Genomic DNA, 18,607 nt, shown 5'->3' with positions numbered 1-18,607 from the left:
CTTTTTGAAACATTTCAATCCGGTTTTCGTTCCAAACACAGCACTGAAATAGCCCTCCTCAAAATATCAAATGACCTCCTCCTCTCCACAGACTCTGACCACATAACCATTCTTATCCTCCTAGACCTCACTACTGCGTTTGACACCATCAACCACTCCATCCTCCTCTCCCGTCTTGAAAACACACTTCACATCACTGGTTCAGCACTCACTTGGATCAAATCCTACCTCTCAAACCGAAAACAATTCATTCACATAAATAGCCACTCCTACTCCACTGCTCCCCTGTCACAGGGTGTCCCCCAAGATTCGGTGCTTGGCCCCTTTCTTTTCATCCTCGACATCCTCCCCCTTGGCAATATCATTTGTCATCACGGACTCAAATTCCATTGCTATGCTGACGACGTTCAACTTTACATCTCCTCTGAGTCCATCACCTCCTCCACCCTGTCAAACTGCCTCTCTGAAATAAAAACCTGGATGCAAGCCAACTACCTCAAACTCAACTGTGACAAATCTGACCTCCTGATCTTTGGCCCCAGATCCCTTACCCAGTCTGTTCACCACTTACATCTCACTGTTGACAGTTCATCCCTGACTCCCTCTTCCCAAACCCGTAACCTCGGAATCATCTTCGACACAAACCTCACCTTTGAACACCACATCAAACAGGTCACAAAAACTTCCTTCTTTCACCTAAAAAACATAGCCCGACTCCGTCCATCTCTCTCTCTCCCTGCAGCTGAAACACTAATTCACGTGTTTATGACTTTCAGAATCGACTATTGCAATAGCCTTCTCTACGGTCTACCCTCAAAACTCCTCAATAAACTCCAGTTCATTCAGAACTCCGCCGCTCGTCTCCTCACCCACACCCAGTCATGCGAACACATCACCCCTGTCCTCCAACACCTCCACTGGCTCCTTGTCAAACACAGAATAACATTCAAGATCCTCCTCCTCACCCACAAAGTCCCTCCATCACCAGCCCCCCCCCTACTTCTTCGATCTACTTCAGCCCCATGCCCCTTCCCGCACCCTTCAATCTTCATCTGCGCATCTCCTCACCCCACCATTAAAAGCCAAGCACCGAACCTGGGGGGACAGAGCTTTCTCCATTGCAGCTCCAACCCTCTGGAACTCCCTCCCACCTCCTCTTCGACACTGCTCAGACCCGAACACTTTTAAATCCCTTTTAAAAACTCATTTATTTAAGATTGCTTTTAATGTTTAATCTTAATGTTTAACGTTTAACTGTTTTATATTCGTATACCTGCCTTTTGCACATGCTTTTAATCTGTTTATAATATGTTCTTTTCTGTTTTTATCTGCTGCATGTAAAGTGTCTTTGAGTTATATGAAAAGCGCTATACAAATAAAATGTATTATTATTATTATTATTATTATTATTATTATTATTATTATTATTATTATATTTATTATTATTATTATAGTGCAGATTGCAGATACCTGGAGTAGTTTCACCATAAATAGGGTCTATTTGTAAACCAGTAACATAAAGCTATACCTACCGATCTGGCATTTCACACAGCACTTAGTAAAAATTTGAACATGAACAACCCGCCTCCCTCTTAAGCCCTGCCCGCTTCTCCCTGCCTGAGCTCTGACGTCCCCTCCTCTCACCTGATGCACGGGGAGGAAGTAGAGGAGGAGGCAGAGGTCCAGTCCACTTTGACATGGCCACAGACCCCTCCCTCAACAATCAGACACAACACCATCCACTTACCGCGGCTCCTGTTTCATCAGTAGACCCTGTCTTTAAGAGTCTGGTCTGTGCAGCACTGGGTCATAGTCTTCACTGCACGTGCCTAGGTGATGGGCTCACGTACAGTGAGCACGCGGACTCCGCAAATTTTGCGCAGACATTTGAGGTTTCATAGTCCATACATTTATCATCCTACATAATCCTACATTGTATGACACCAAGTACATGTACCTGTATGAGTCCCGCAGTCATAACAGCTGACCTTTGTGCAGACCTGTCTGTGGAGTCCAGTACACCTGACTCCTGGACTTCATCTCCATTCTTCATTCATCGGACTCTGACTGCTGCAGTCGGGTTGTTCTGTTTGTTCCCTTTGGTTGTTGTTTCCGTAAATAAATCAGTTTTTCCCTTCAACATGTGCATTTGAGTCCTACCCATTCACATCCCTAGACAGGACACTGTGGTCAGTGACAGGAGAAGCAGCGGGAGTGAAACATCAGATTCAGAGGTACCGGTATCAGATGCAGGACGGCGGTAATGGATGATTGACAGGAGGCTCAGCCAGGTTCGACCAATTATTTCATTTGGACGGAATAAAATGATTGGTCAGACTTTTATCAGAAATATATGAGAATTAAACATTTTTCAGTTTCAATACCTGTTGGATTTATTTTACATTTTAGTTTGACTCATGCTTATTAGGAGCATTTCAAGATGACAATAGAAAAGTGTAAAAATGCCACATCATACAGTATAGCTTTAAGTAACTCAACAAATCTTACTGGAGAGGCTTGAACGATGAGTTGGCTTATCTGGCCCAGTTCTAAACTGGCTCTGAACCTAACTCCATGATAGGCAGTTCTTTGTCTCCATTGGTGATTTTTCCTCAAACAAAATGAACATTACATGTGGGGTGCTCCAAGGGTCAATTCTGGGACCCCTACTGTTTAATCTTTACATGCTTCCACTCTCACATGTCATATGCAAACATAAATTAGCATAATTATGCAGATGATTCACAACTTTTCAGTACACCCTGATGACTCCCATACTATCCCTTTCTCAGTCTATTAAAGATATTAATCAATGGATGTCAGAAAATTTTACAACTCATTCAAAATGCAGCTGCATGTTTTCTCACAGGTACCAAGAAATATCAACACATCACATCACATCTGTTCTTAAGTCCTTGCACTGGTTACCTGTTAAAATCAGAATTGATTTCAAAATCCTGCTCCTGGTTTACAAAGCACTACATGGCCTTGCACCTCAGTACATCACAGATAGCTCATCACTTACACCCTAGCAAGAACACTTCAGTCAACAGACTGTGGCAACTTACTTGTCCCTCACACCAGATCCAAGAAAGAGGAGGCAGCTTTTAGTGTATATGACCCACAAAAATGGAACACCCTGCCTGATACAATTAGACTTGCCACATCAGTAGCCATTTTTAAGAACATGTTAAAAATGTGTCTTTTCTCGACAGCTGTTGAGTTGGGTTGGTGCATGTGTGGGTATGTGCACGAGAGAGTTTAAGTGTGTGTATGTATGATTGTTTACTTGCACTTGCACTCTCTTTTTATGATTGTTTTTTATGTTATATACCTGTTGTGAAGCACATTGAGTCTGCCTTGTGCATGAATTGTTTTATAAATAAAGTTGAATTCAATTAAATTGAACGATGCTACAGCCAGTTTACTGTTACCCAAACATTTCCATTTCCCAAATGGTAGTAAATCCTGCAGCAGTGATTTACCGTCACCCACTGGACTGAAGTTATAGTGTGACTGTGTCAGTCCAGATGACAGATGCATTTGTCGTATTCGTCATGTTTGCACTGTGTACTGAACCATGAATCCCATACAGTCATGGTATAAGTGCATTGACATGCCTAACGTTCTGTTCTCTCGAACTAGTTTCCCAAAGAGGGTCTGGACTCTTTTCCCACTGTGTAGTTGTGAGAGGTGAGAGGCAGCAAGAGGTGTATGCTCTTAAATCTTAAAGCTCTTAAATCCCCCCATCTTGGTGTTATGCTGGCGTTGACTCCAGTGAACGAATAGTGGACTCATTCTTAGTGGACCTTAGCTCTTGGAGTTAGGAAAGTCCATGGTCACTGGACTCCGGGGTTGGATGACTTCCAATCATAAGTTGTTGATGTTGTAGGGCTGTCGCAGTTTTCAATGTGGATATCAGGGAGAGTACCTTTGGATTGGTAGACTGGGATGGTGGTTCCCTAATTGAAAAAGGGGACCAGAGGATGTGTTCAAACTATAGGGACACACAGGGAAAGTCTAATCCAGGATACTGGAGACGAGATTGTTAATACAAATCTTGGATTCTTAAGAAATATTCTGGTTTTTGACATGGGCATGTAACAGCAGTCCACCTTTTTATGTTTCTCAGGTGCTGCAGGGTTCACAGGCTTTGTATAACCAGTCCTCGTGTACTTTGTACACTTGGAGAGGGCTTTAGACCATGTCCCTCTGGATATCTTGTGAGGGTTGTATTCATGGCCTGTTGCCACTGGTCATTGGGTCTCTGTATACCAAAAGCCAAGATCTGGTCTGAATTCCCTGCAATCAGACTGCTTTCCAGTGAGGGTTGGGTTAGTCCAGGACTGCCCATGGTTACAAATTCTGTATGTAGTTTTGTGGACACATTTCCAGGTGCAGCCAAGGGGTGGAGGTTGACCACAACTGGTGTTCTCAGGATCACATCTCTGCTTTATGCAGATGATGTTAGAAAATAGGTTTCTCGTGCAGGGCACCTGGGCTCCTGCATACATAAGGCTGTTCATCCAGGAGGAGCCATGGGGGGCAGGAGGAGCCACGAGACACATCAGTATCAGAGTCCTTTCCCATTAGACTGAAGGGCTGGTCATTGGTCCTCCTCACCAGCAGTAGTTTATATCATAGATGATCGATCCACACATTAAATTGGAATTATGCACAGTAACAAGTTCTAGATTAAAAGACAGCAGTTGTGGAAGATGGCAGTCTTTATTTTTCATGTGCTTACATAAAGATTTAAATGACTTTAATCATAAAGGCTTGGCTTGTCTCATTTTTTAGATTAAATTTGGAATAATGCCAATTATTGTATCTCAGAAAATACTGAGATGCCATTTAGTGTCAGTGCTGTGCATGTTAAATACAGATGGTGATGGTGTTTGTGTTAACTTCTGCAGGGAAGATGCACAACTATGAGCTGGTCCACAGCAGCAGGGTGAAGTTCATTTACCCTAGTGAGGAGGAGATGGGAGACCTGACCTTCATCGTGGCAGAGAGAAAGACTCCGGCCACAGTGGCGTCATCATCCTCACACTCCTTCAACATCCTGCTGTATCTGCTGGTCTTCCAGGTACAAACCAACACTATAATCATCTGTTTTTCTTAAACCCTGAAATGTTCTTTAAAGCAGCTTTGCTCACAGACATTAACAGAAACTCTGTGTCCGACTGAATTATCCATGCAGTGTTTTAACACTGTCTTTCACATCAAAACTGACAACAAATCACAAAGTCCTAATGTCTCTACTACATGTATTTAGTAGATGCTATCAAGATTAAGAGCAAACTTTTGTTTTATGAATAATTAAAACAAATAAATTACAGATTTAAGAAAACAAAAACTAAATTAGTGCCTTTATTTGGATTTCTGTGTTTGAATGTATTAGTTTCACATCGTGGTGGACGTTAGTGTTGGGTGGATTTCCAGGTTTTCAGTTCAGTGTAGGAGATGGTTTGATTAAAACTGACCCGACATCAGTCATTAAGTCAGATTGTGACAAATGAAAGCATTGTCCATCAGTGATCTGATGGTGTCATCATAGTAAATCCAACTAGTTGAGGATCAGTAATGAGCAACATGTCACAGTTATAAGGAAGGATTGGTAACAAAGTTGTGATTTGTAAGACTGGGGTGGGGGTCAGTGGGGAGTCTTTGCCCCAAGTGGAGGAGTTTAAGTATCTTGGGGTCTTGTTCACGAGTGAGGGAAGGATGGAGCGTGAGATTGACAGACGGATCAGTGCAGCGTAATGAGTTTCCTCCGTCGGGTGGCTGGGCGCACCCTTAGGGCTAGGGTGAGGAGTTCAGTCACCAGGGAGGAGCTCAGAGTAGAGCCCCTGCTCCTCCGCGTCGAGAGGGGCCAGCTGAGGTGGCTCGGGCATCTATTTCGGATGCCTCCTGGACGCCTCCCTGGAGAGGTGTTCCGGGCATGTCCCACCGGGAGGAGACCTCGAGGAAGACCCAGGATACGTTGGAGAGACTATGTCTCTCGGCTGGCCTGGGAACGCCTCGTGGTCCCCCCGGAAGAGCTGGAGGTGTCTGGGGAGAGAGAAGTCTGGGTATCCCTGCTTAGACTGTTACCCCCATGACCCGGCCCCGGAAGAAGCGGAAGATAATGGTTGGATGGGGTGGGGGATGTTGGCAGGAGTTCTCCTTAAGTACCAGGACGTACCTTACCTGCCTCTCTATATATTAGGGGTGTAATGGTGCACTTGTTTGTACCGAACCATTTTGGGGGCTTTGATGCTATACAGAGGTGTACCGAACAAATACATATAGCCTATGTGAAGAATGCAAATACTCAGGAAGCAGCGTGGCTGCAAGCAGAACCCATGTGCAGGGTTTCCTCTGTATACACTCAGCAGAGGTGAATTCTCAGCGCCACTGCAAAAAATCCCAAATAATGACAACAGGCACAGAAGCTGGGTCGGACATTTGAAGCATGTTATTTCACTTTTGGTTTCCAGTATGTTGCAGCTTGATGGCATAAAAGACTCCACAGGTTCCTTTATTGCAGGGCTCTCAAACTCAACTTACCTGGGGGCCACTGAAGGTAGAGTCTGGATCAGGCTAGGCCGCATTAAGTATTCCACAAAAAAAGTGTTTCTTTACTTTACTCACAGCTGGTACCATGCACTTTTTGATGAACTCGCCTTCTTTGAAATGGCTTTCCAGCCCTAGCAATCATCTCACTCACCATGTGGCTAGCTTCGACTGCTGCTTCATTCTCTTTGCTTGCTTTCTTGAATAAATCTTGATGCCTCAATTGACATTTTTTAAGATTGGTGACCCGGTTCTTTCTCTCATCTCCTTGGTATTTTGTGTCCTCCTCAACATGTCTAGTTGAGTAATATATCTGTATTCCTTGTACACTGCAACTTTCTCTGTGCATATGAGACACGTAGGGGTGCCCCTGTGCGTGACAAATATATTCCGTCTCCCACTTTTCCTGAAATTGCCTGTGCTCGTTGCCAACCTCTTCATGGCATGTTTTGAGAGAGACATGACTGGAACTGGGTGATGGCATATATTTTCTATCCACTACGTGTCACTCCAGAATATGTTTCAACTATGTGACTAACTTTCATACTTCCCCAGATATTTTGTGGTTGGCTAGATTGACAACCGTTGACAACAAAAACAGCCGGAAGCTGTCACAAGACTATCTATGGTAGCCCATAAGTGATAAGAATAAATAAAATAACAGCGTGGCAAGACTCAGCATGTATGTATATATATATATATATATATACACACACACACACACACACACACACACACACACACACACACATACATACATATCGAGCTAAAATTTGCTTAGAGGTTGTGCTTAAGAAATCAATATAAGTGAATCCCCAAAGGAACTTTGTATTGGTAAATGCAAGTTATGCAAATTTACAGGATTTAAGTTCTGTCGCAACATGTTGATGGTCATATGAACTGTGTTTTCAGGTCAAAAATGTCCAATTTCATCACAATTAATGCTACATTTTCATGTCACAAATGGCCAAGTTATATTTTAACTGCATTTACCTGAAAAAGAAATATTCTATTCTTTTAGATTCCCCAATTTTTTTCCAAGATTATATACTACATATCACATGTTTTATTTTTACAGGTTGCAGTATGGAGTATCGTGCTGATCCATCCTGCTTATGTTATGCGAATACATACATTAAGAATGTCACATGTCACTTTTTAAATCAATAGTTTTCTAATAATAAGCATTTTTATAAAGAATAACAATTTTATATTGTTATTTACTCTTTAGTATGATGATAAACTATAAAATAAAACATTATGATACTATTTTTTGCACAGGGATCATTTCTAGAAATGGTGACATGGCTGCCGAGCATCAGTATGATGGGATCTGTAACAACCATGTCACATCCGTCCACTGCCACATTTTGTGTTTTTGTTAAGCTGTTATTGTTTTAGATCCACAATACTAATATTTATGAATAAGAGGATAATTAGCAATAGTAAGTATATAAGTTTATTACTAATAAAGTACTGGTACTGACCAGATCATCATGGGTAATGTCACATCCGTCCACTGTCACGTCCGTCCGCCAGCTATTTATGCTCTTTCTAATGCTATTTTAATAATTCTATTCTAATTTATTTTCTTCTATTCTGTTATTATTTTATATTCTATGCTATATTCAACACAGTTCTATGCATTTCTTACAACTTTTTTTTTTTGGACAAAAATGGCCACTCATTTGACCCCCTAAGTAAATTTTAGCTGATATATGTACTGTATATATATCAGTGTCTCTCTGTCTCTCAAATGTCACTCAGTCCACATGAGGTATGCGCAAGCTGTGTGGCTGCAGGCACCAACATTAATACCGATATGTCAGAGCTGCTGGAGTAAATGCTGCGATCTTCTTTATGACTTCATTTCCCGCCATGCAGCGTGGTACTACACTTCTGTGATTGTAAGGCAGTTGTATTCCAAAATTACTAATATCTCTGAAAATATTGATTCCCATCAAATTGCAGAGATATTTAATGTGGAGATGGGACTATTCCTCAATGTTAGGTCCCAAAGTAAAAACGTCTGAATTTGTCAGAACAGCACCGATACATACACAGATGCTCTGAGGCCTTCCAGTATTATGATATACTACTACTACAACCACTACTACAACTACTACTACCACTACTACTCATATTCTGTACTTAAGTAGAAGTACAGCTACTTGTGTGAAAAACTACTCTTGTGAAGGTAAAAGTACTGATTAAACTCCATTACTTAAAGGTCCTGTACAGAGAATTTGTTTAAGGTGGATTGCTTACTTTCAGCCAGAATCGGTGATGTTTTTAAGGGACAAAGACTCCGCTTCCCATGAGCACTAGCACCTACTGTCGTAAGGGCAAAACTCTGGCCAGGCGTGCATTTGTTTTGAAGCTAATGACTGAACAGCGGATCCTCTTTACAAATCTGCATTTCTTTTTTCAAGACAGCAACTTGCAGGGTGCAAAGTGACATTTGAAACGAGGCAACAAGCAAACTTCATGAAGTCCTTTTGTGGTGCAGTTTAGTAACTGGCATGAAAACAAAAATGAAACCTAACTTTGGAAGTTTGGCTCCTGCTTCCATGTCTCTTTTACTCCAGAGCTCCGGAGTGTTATTCACAGACTGGTGTTCTAAGACGTGTCCCAATAATATACATTTGCGCTAGCTTTTCCACAAAGTATTCAAGCATTTTCATAAATGACTTCAGTATTTCATCATCTTCAGCATTCTGCATTAGCAGTTCAGCGCTAGCTGCTTCAGCCTTCTGTATTCACAATACCCCACTTTTATTCTTGTCTTGTTCCTGAAGCACAGTTCAGTATCCAGGCCCCAGCGTGAACATTAAACTCCATATAGAACCATTTCAGTCTCACCTTACAAAGCCCTTAGTTTGTGACTGAAACAATGCTCCAAATAAAACATACAGTACGTAGAGCAAGAACGAGCGGTTCTGCAGGTCATTCCGCCCCACAGCCATCAGACTTTACAGATCCCAATGACCCCCACCCCCCACATCACATTATGTACATATGCAGCCATGATGATATAAATTATATTTAATTTCATTTTTAATTAAAATGTTTTATTCATATAAATATTTACATAAATACCAAATTTCTTATTTCTCTCTATATTTTTCATTTTGTTATGTGTGGTTTTTCTACCTGTCTTTCTGCAATTGCTTGTTGTATGTTGCTGCTGTTAACTGGTGGGATGAATAAAGTCTTATTACCTCTGCCAAGAAGGTTATATTTTTGCCGGTGTTGGTCTGTCTGTCTGTCCGTGTGCAAGATAACTCAAACAGTTATGGTCAGATTTGGATGAAAATTTCAGGAAATGTTGATACTGGCACAAGGAACAAATGATGAAATTTTGGTGGTGATCGGGGAGGGGGGGACTGATCTGCCTTGGCGGAGGTCTGCACTCTCCGAGTTCTTTTCTAGTCTTATCTATCTTAGCTTACTACCACTACCGCTACTACTACTACCACTACTACTACTACCACTACTACCACCACCACTACTAGCGCTACTACTACTACCACCTCTACTGTTACTGCTACTACTACTACTACTACTACTACCACAACTACTAGTACTACTACCACCACTATCACTACTACTACTACCACCACTACTACCACTACCACCACTACTGCTACTACTACTTATACTATGAAGAGGGAGGATTCCCCTCCCCTTCTGATCTGAGGGGACACCGTGGAGAGGGTCAGTGACTTCAGATTCCTGGGTACTCCTGGGTACATACATTTCTCAGGACCTCACATGGGGCACTAACACCAGTGCCCTTGTGAAAAAAGCAGGGCAGCGCCTGTACTTTTTTTTTTTTTTTTCTTTTTTGGGCTCAGCTGGCTGACAGGCAGCTGTCTGTACTGATAAGGCAGCAGCCAACACCAACTGTACTCCCAGTCATCATTGCCCATTTTTCTAACACCTTTGCTTGTGTATCCTCTTTTATTTGGACATTTTACCAGGGAATATCTCACACTACTGTTTTTTTTTTTTTTTTTCCCCTACTTGTCTTGTCCAGCGTTCTAACAGTAGAATGGTAGTCTGGTTCCTTTTGGTGCTGAACAAATTTCCTTTGCCAAGAGTAACTTCATAAAGTATATGAAGCGCCCTTTGATATTCTGCTGTGTTTATTATGAGTTTTGTTGAACCACATTTCGATGCCGGACCTGACATGGGGGGTGGGGGGGTAGAAGAAGGGGAGAGAACAAGAGAGAAGAAGGTGGAGAAGACCCTCACAAGAAAGTATCAACAATACAAACAGCAACAACCATGGAGACAATTATAATGGTGACAATAACTACAACCAGAACTGCGTAAACTGGGCAGAAGAGAGAGAAAAAAAAAACAAAACAAAACAAACAAAACTACAAAAAAAAACAAAAAAAAAACACAGCAATGAGATACATAAGACCTATGAAATGAAGAATATAAGAAAGCATGAACAAAATGTCGTATACCACATTCGTACAAATAATACCTATAACAAATAATACCAGAAACAAATCCACACAACATCAGTTGTTCACATTCATCTGCTGTGACAGAGTGAACCAGGCAAACAGACTGAGGTGAAGAACACAGACATGCAACCGCAACCGCACTCCCTCCAAGGATCAGGGACCGACCAAGAGGGCCCCAAGGTCTGGCCATCCAGCAGACACCACAGAGAGGGGGGATCCAGCCCGCCCCCCCCCGAGAGGCAACAGTGTGCCTGCCCCGAAGATGGTCGAGGGAGGGCCCCCCACCAGAGGCCCCACAGCAGCCGAGCACAGGCCCCAGGAGGCCAGGGACGCCAGCCGCCACCCCCCCGCCGGGGGCCGGCCACCCAGGGGCAGGCAAGGCGCCGGCCCCCAAGCCCCACGAGCCCAGGAGCCACCCATCTCCCCAGGCAGGGGTCCCACCCAGCACACCGGGCGGCCAGGCCGGCCCAGACCGCCACAAGCTGCAGGCCAGTGCGCACCCCGATGCCACAGCCAAGCGCCCTGGGGGCCCGGAGGCCCACCTCCCCATCCCACCAAGCCCAACCCCCAAACCCCATACACACCCCAGTCCCCCACTCACCCACACAAGCATATGCACACACACACCCACTGACTCCCAGACATACACACCACCCATCCCACATGTTCGACCATTCATACACACACACACACACGCACACACCCACAAACACCTCCACCCATGCCCATACACCCACCTACCCACATGCATGCCCACACATACACATCTACATGTATACACATACCCACACATGTACCCACATCCATCAACAGCCCCTCCCACCCACCTGCACACACCAGACACGCGTATTCGGAGTGCCGCTCCCCCCAGCAGCGAGCAGCACCGCTGTGAGTCCCCCCAAGGCGTGGCACCTGAGCGCAGCCCCAGCACCAACCGCAGCCCAGGGCGGCAACACCAGCCGCCAGGAACCCCACCGCGGTCCACCACCCTGCCAGCAACCGCCACACCCCCGATGCCCGCATACACACATCTTTCCCGGTCCCAACACGACCTGCGGCAGGCAAGAGAGCGGCTAGCCCAGCCCCCCCCCCCGACCATAATTCCCATGCGCACACATCATTCATCAGAGGGCGGCAACCTCCAGCATTGCAGCCAGGTGAACCCCAAGCCAATGTTCCAGCCCCCCTCCCCCGGGGCCCCCCGCCCCAGACGGCGTCCAATAAACAGGGGTGTGGGAAGACCGCCCCTCCCCCTCGCCTCCCCACCTATCAGTGTTTTGAAGTGTGAGGTGTGTATGCAAGCAATTAAAATTGAGGAGCATAACTGCGCACCACTGAGGGCGACACCACACAGGCAGCCTCACCCACCGGCACAGCACCGCCCACCAGGCGCCACGCAGCCCGCCCCCCAAAAGTGAATGTGTGGTGTTAGTGTTTCTGTGTATTGTGTTGTGGGTGGGTGTAATTAAAATTGAGGAGTTAGCCACCCCAGGGTACCACAGAGGGAGGCCGTTTTAGTGACCCCCCCTGCTGTACCCCCTCGGGATGTGCACCCTCCCCAAGACCCTACGTGCTTTGCGTGAGGGGGGTGGGGAGGCGAGGGGTTGGGGATGGTATGACTGGGAGGAAGTTTCCTCCCAGAAGACGAGCCAGCCGGCATTCAGCACCCCCGTTCCCCAGTACCCGTCCCCAGGCAGGGGCCGCCAAGGAGTGGGGCAGCCCAGAGACCCCGGGCACCCAATGACCGCAGCCAGAAAGCCACCCCCCCCCCCACCCCACCCCCCAAGAGGCCACTCACGCACTCAATCATCCTATGCAGTCGAGGGAGCACGGACCTGGGACCAGCCACCCCAAAGCCCCCCAAACAGGCACAGGGACCCACCACACTCCACACCTCCCCAGTCTTACATGCACTAGGGATGCAGCGATCACCGGCACAGTGCCACCCCGCAGCATGAGACCCAGCGACCAGCGCGCCCGCCCCAGGTCCCAATCGCCACCACGGCCGCACCGCACCCCGAGAGAACCCCCAGCGACACCCCCCACCCCCCACAACCCCCCAGGCACACCTGCAGTCCCCCTCCCCCACCGCCACCACACCACAACCCTCTCTCATTCACCAAACATACATGTACATCCACACCCACACACCTGCTCCATCAGCTCCCCCACACACCCGCACACACAGACTTGCACGCACAATCCCTCATTCATACTCTAATACACATGAGCACTCGTTCACACACACCAACACACACCGACCCACCCGCCCCTACACACAAATGCGTGCACACACACACACTCACACACATTCTCTCTCTCTCTCTCACACACACACACACACCCACACACACACCTACCCACACACACACACACACACACACACACACACACACACACACACACACACACACTCCCCCCCCAGGACTTCCAGGCACCAGCCAGACACCGGGGCACGCACCCGCCCACTCCCACAGCGGCAAGTCTAGGCCAGCCCAGACACCCGGCGCATGCCGGGTTCTCCCCCCACCCCGGAAGGGGCAGCACCCGGACCTCAGGGCCCAGGTACCGCACCCCGCCCACCCCCGACCAGCCTAGCCACCCGACCCGGGGGATGCCGGCCACCGACCCAGGCCCAACCCGGAGCCCCCTACCCCACCACCACAGGGCAACTCCGGTGCCGGGTCCACCCCCGCCCCAACCCGGACAAACACCAAGCCGCCCCCAGAGCAGGGCAGTCCAGACCCCCACTCCAAGGGACCACTAGTGACCCGTAGCCCCGCGGCTCCTCCTGCCAGCCTCCTAACACTCAGAGTGATGTGATAGAGCTAATCACAGGGGTCCAGAGAGAATGAGATTGGTCCAATTGATTGTTTGAAGAGGCAGATATTGTCTCATTACTTATGTGATCTAATAGAAGGTTCCTAAACTGGTTAATGCTCAGATTGGCTTTTGTTTTCCAATTCACAAGGATAGTTTTCTTTGCGATGCATAAAGCAGTGAGGACCATGTGTGAGGTGTTAGTATCCATGTTGGTGTGGCCCAGGTCACCTAGTAAACACAGTGTGGGGTGGGCTGGAACATTGCATCTGAGCCATGTTGACAGGTCCTCAGAGACCTGAAGCCAAAACCTCTGGACAGGTGCACATTGCCACAAGGCATGTATGTTGTTATCAACAGAGTTATCTGTGCACTGTGAGCAGATGTTTGACTGTGTGAGACCCATCTTGAACATCCTTTGTCCTGTATAATGAATTCTGTGAAGAATTTTGAACTGAATTAGTTGTAAATTCGGGTTTTTAGTCATTTTAAATGTATTTGAACATATTTGTGACCATGACTTTTGATCAAAATCACTGGATAAATCTGTCTCCCATTTTGAAGTCGGTAGGTAGATTAAGTCATCTGTTTTAGCATTAAGCCTATATATTTTGGATAGTAGCTTTGGGCTGCGGAGGTTCAAAAATTCTTCCACCTTGATTGGTAGTTGCAAGTTTAACTGGTTAGGGGTATATTTCTTACCTATAATAGATTTGATTTGGTGATATTCAAAAAATTTGGTGCTGCTAATCCCATGTTGTGAAGTGAGCGTATCAAATGGTACAAAGTTTCCATCCACTATGATATTTTCTAAATGTGTTATTCCTTTGTTCTTCCACTGAGTAAAGTTTATAATTCTTTTATTTTGCAGGATGTCAGGGTTGTTCCAGATGGGTGTCTGCTTGCATGGAATGGGTGAACATTTATTTATTTTAAGAAATTCCCACCAGGCTGTCAGAGTGGAGCTGATGTTGCGCCTGTACTTTTTAAGGTCACTGAGAAGGGTGAACCTGTCCCAGGAACTGCTGCTTTCCTTCTATAGATGTTCTGTGGAGAGCATCCTTACCCACAACATCTTAGTGTGGTATAGGAGCAGCTCTCAGGCTGACAAGAAGGCTCTGGAAAGAGTCAGAAAGTCAGCACAGAGCATCATAGGAGTCCAGCTATCCTCTCTGTCAGACATCTTTAACACCAGGTGTCTGCGCAGGGCCAGAAGCATCACCCTCGATGGTTCACATCCTGGACACAGCCTGTTCTCACTGTTGACCTCAGGGAGGTGGTACAGGTCCATCCAGGCCCGCACCTCCAGATTTAGCAGTATGTTTTATCCAAGTGCAATATGGGTACTGAACACACTGCAATGACGACACCTCACAAAGGACATATATTTAACATATGTCATAGTGTTCAGCCAGGGTCAAGTGCAATATATACTTATCACTACTGTTTTCTTGGTTGGTGACATGCCTGTTTTTATACTGTATATATATTTACACTTCTTTTCTTCTTTAAACTGTTTGCACTACCCACCACCAGAGAGTTGTCTCTCATAATTTCGTTGTACATATGTATAATGACAATAAAGGCATTCTATTCTATTCTATTCTATTCTATTCTATTCTATTCTATTCTATTCTATACTACTACTTGTTTGGCCACCGTCTCCAGATCTAAATCCACCTGATCTGATCTCTGACACTATGGTATTTTAGATTACTGGTCCTATAGAATCGGTCCTGTAGTATCAGTCCTGTAGTACCACTCCTTTAGAAGCAGTCTAGTAGAACCAGTACTGTAGTACCACTCCTAAGGAACCAGTCCTGTAGAACCATTCCTGTAGAACTGGTCCCGTACAACTGGATAAATTGTGATTATAGCAAATTGTACAATTTAATTAGTATTTTTTTAATTAATTGATATCTCTATTGTTTCTACCTGTCATCTACAGGTCAAAGTGCCTGGTCAGGGCTCTGGCCTGTCAGGCCCCTCCCCCTTAGCTCCTGGCTCTGCCCCCTCACCAGTTCTTCAGCCCAGGACTCTGATACTGACCAGCAGTGACGTGTTCCTGTTGGACGAGGACTACATCAGCTACCCTCTGCCAGACTTTGCCAAAGAACCTCCGTCCAGGTGATATTTGAGTCAACAGCAGACACTTATTTCATCTAATAAATGATTTTAGTTCATAGTTACTGTTAGTGTTGAATTAAAATAATCCTCAGTTCAGTTTGATGTCATGGTGCAAACATTACTATGCTGCTTAGTGGACTTTATCTTTTCTTTTACATTCATTAATTCTTAAATTGAGAAGGGAATTGAACTAAATAGTGAACAAGTGCCATCAGAACTGATGATGTCCATGTCCTCTGTTCAGCTCATTGAAATAATAGGAACATTGAAAGATTGTTTTGTCAACTTCTATAAAAATTACAGATGTCAAAACTATGGAGCAAAATGAAAGAATACAGGATGTATGATTCACAAATAAAACGTGTGAATCTTTATGACCAGATGGAGTTGGTTTGACCTGACATTCAAGTCCAATCAGTCAGCCAGCCAATCAATTAATCAATCAATCAATCAATTGTATTTATAAATGACCACATTACAACAGCAGTTATCCGATGACACTTGTCTAAACCAGAGTCTACTAGTGACTGTTGCTCCAACTTTTATCAAGTTTTTTTTTTTCTCGCTTTTGTAAAGTGATCTTTTTATTCTAATCAGGAAAGTTATTTTCCACTGGTTTTAGTCTTAATATCGTATCCCTGCAGGCACATACAAACATACACACACACACGCACACATTCACTCTCATGACATGTTTGTTTAGAAGCAACAGTGATAATAAAACTAGAACAGACCTGATGTGATGTTTGATGTGATGCTGGAGGTCATATGATGTGATGCTGGAGGTCATGTGACCCTCTGTCTTCTGACAGGGAACGGTACCAGCTGCGCGAGGCTCGGAGGATCCGGGACCTGGACCGGGTCCTGCTGGGCTACCAGACCTACCCACAGGCCTTGACGCTGGTGTTTGATGACCTTCCGGGTCCAGACCTACTCTGCCAACTTACCATGGACCACTTTGCCGCAGGGAACCAGGAGGAGACCCCGCCCAGAGGGGGTGGGGCCAGTGGGAGGGCAGACGGAGAGGTCCAGTGGTGTGTGTTTGTCCCTGGAGCCGACAGCAGGGAGAGGCTGATCTCACTTCTGGCCCGCCAGTGGGAGGCGCTGTGCAGCCGGGAGCTTCCTGTTGAACTGACGGGGTGATGGAGTTGGCATGTCACTGCTCTGATTGGCTGTTTAAAGGTGTCGGTCAACTCTGAACAAAGACCATCATACACAGTATTAGCTGATGTTGTCTGGAGGACGTCAATTGTCTGACTTTAAGGACAGACATGACAGGGTTCAGTGTTCACAGACTTTATGTATGTGGAGAACGGAGATGAGGGAATACAACAGTGTCCATCGACTCATCCATTTTTATTCATCCACTCATTCATATCCATCCATCCCTCCATCCATCCATCCAAGGCAAGGCAAGGCAGATTTATTTGTATAGTACAATTCATACACAGGGCAATTCACAGTGCTCTACGAAAATGGAAAAGAGATAGGTTAAAAACACACAATTACAATTGAAACATAATCAATAAAACATAAATATTAATCAATTAAAACAAAGTAAAAGAGAAGAGTGCAGATAGAACCCTTTCAGTTGTTATATGTGCAGTTGAACAGAGCTGTTTTCAGCCTGGACTTAAACATTGTTAGAGTTTCATTCATTCACTCATCCATTCTTTCATCCATTCATTCATCCATTCATTCATTTGTTCATCCATATATGTTCATTCATTCATATTCATCCAATCATCCATTCACTCCTCCCAGATGCTACTCTGGCTGAGGTTCCCCTTGGTTACCATGGTGTTACCACTCGCATCTGTTTTTGTTACTGGTTAATTGTCAAACATAGGTTAAATGTTTGAGATGATTCAAAGACAAACAGAGTCTGTGATATAGAAACCTTTCTGTTGACCCCGTGGTGGTTCAGGGGTGGACAGTCGGCGTTTTCAGTCAGTGGTGTTTTCAGTCTAAAACACCTGTGATGTTTCAGAGGATGACAAATCTGTCCACTTCCACTGGTGAAGACCATGAAACACAAACAGCTGATCAGTCATATGACCTCTGTTTTCCCATTGCTTACATAAAAGGACCTAAACATTCAACTGTTGTGTTGGTGTCCCAGGTTTGAACTCTGGTCCCAATGGGAGATGCTGAAGGTGGTTTATGTCTGTAGGTCATTTATGTATTGACTACAGATCAAATACATCCAACAAACATGAGCCAAGCCTCCAAGTCTGTTTCATTGGTGGAATTCTGACTTTTCCTTGGGTTTGGATCAGAACTGAAACAGCCAGTTTCCCACGTCATCCACTGACCAGAGACACATGGACACAGGGACAGGTGGACACCACAGACTTCAGACACAGGAGTCCATCTGGGTTTGACTGGTTTTAATGGGACATCTGTGTTTGTCCTTTGTCTTTAAAATCCCTTTTAGTCAAATTGACCCCTAACATGTTTATTTTTAAAATGAACTGAGCTTAAAACCAAAACCATTTTCTTGTGTTTTAATCTGATATTTTTATTTTAATGGATGAGGCAGTAAATGGACCAGACTGAACGGCTGTCACCGCACCGCCCCCCCCCCCCCCCCCCCGCCCCCCGGACACCGTGGACCTGAA

The 18,607-nt window shown here is 45.2% G+C and overlaps 1 protein-coding gene across 2 annotated transcripts in view; it reads left to right on the top strand.

Annotated features, from left to right (window-relative positions):
* Positions 1-17,443, top strand: part of nisch (nischarin) — a 189,772-nt gene extending 172,329 nt beyond the window's left edge. For both annotated transcript variants that reach the window (XM_030133491.1, XM_030133490.1), the window contains exons 26-28: positions 4,917-5,089; positions 15,808-15,986; positions 16,799-17,443. In XM_030133491.1, coding sequence (XP_029989351.1) covers positions 4,917-5,089; positions 15,808-15,986; positions 16,799-17,129 — 683 coding nt within the window. In that variant the 3' untranslated portion in view covers positions 17,130-17,443. The remainder of the gene's footprint in view (positions 1-4,916; positions 5,090-15,807; positions 15,987-16,798) is intronic.
* Positions 17,444-18,607: the final 1,164 nt, after the last annotated feature.

The sequence above is a fragment of the Sphaeramia orbicularis genome, chromosome 5 (assembly GCF_902148855.1).
Source record: "Sphaeramia orbicularis chromosome 5, fSphaOr1.1, whole genome shotgun sequence".
Classification (NCBI taxonomy): Eukaryota; Metazoa; Chordata; class Actinopteri; order Kurtiformes; family Apogonidae; genus Sphaeramia; species Sphaeramia orbicularis.
The sequence above is the reverse complement of the archived record's forward strand: the minus strand, read 5'-3'. Positions and strand labels throughout refer to the sequence as shown.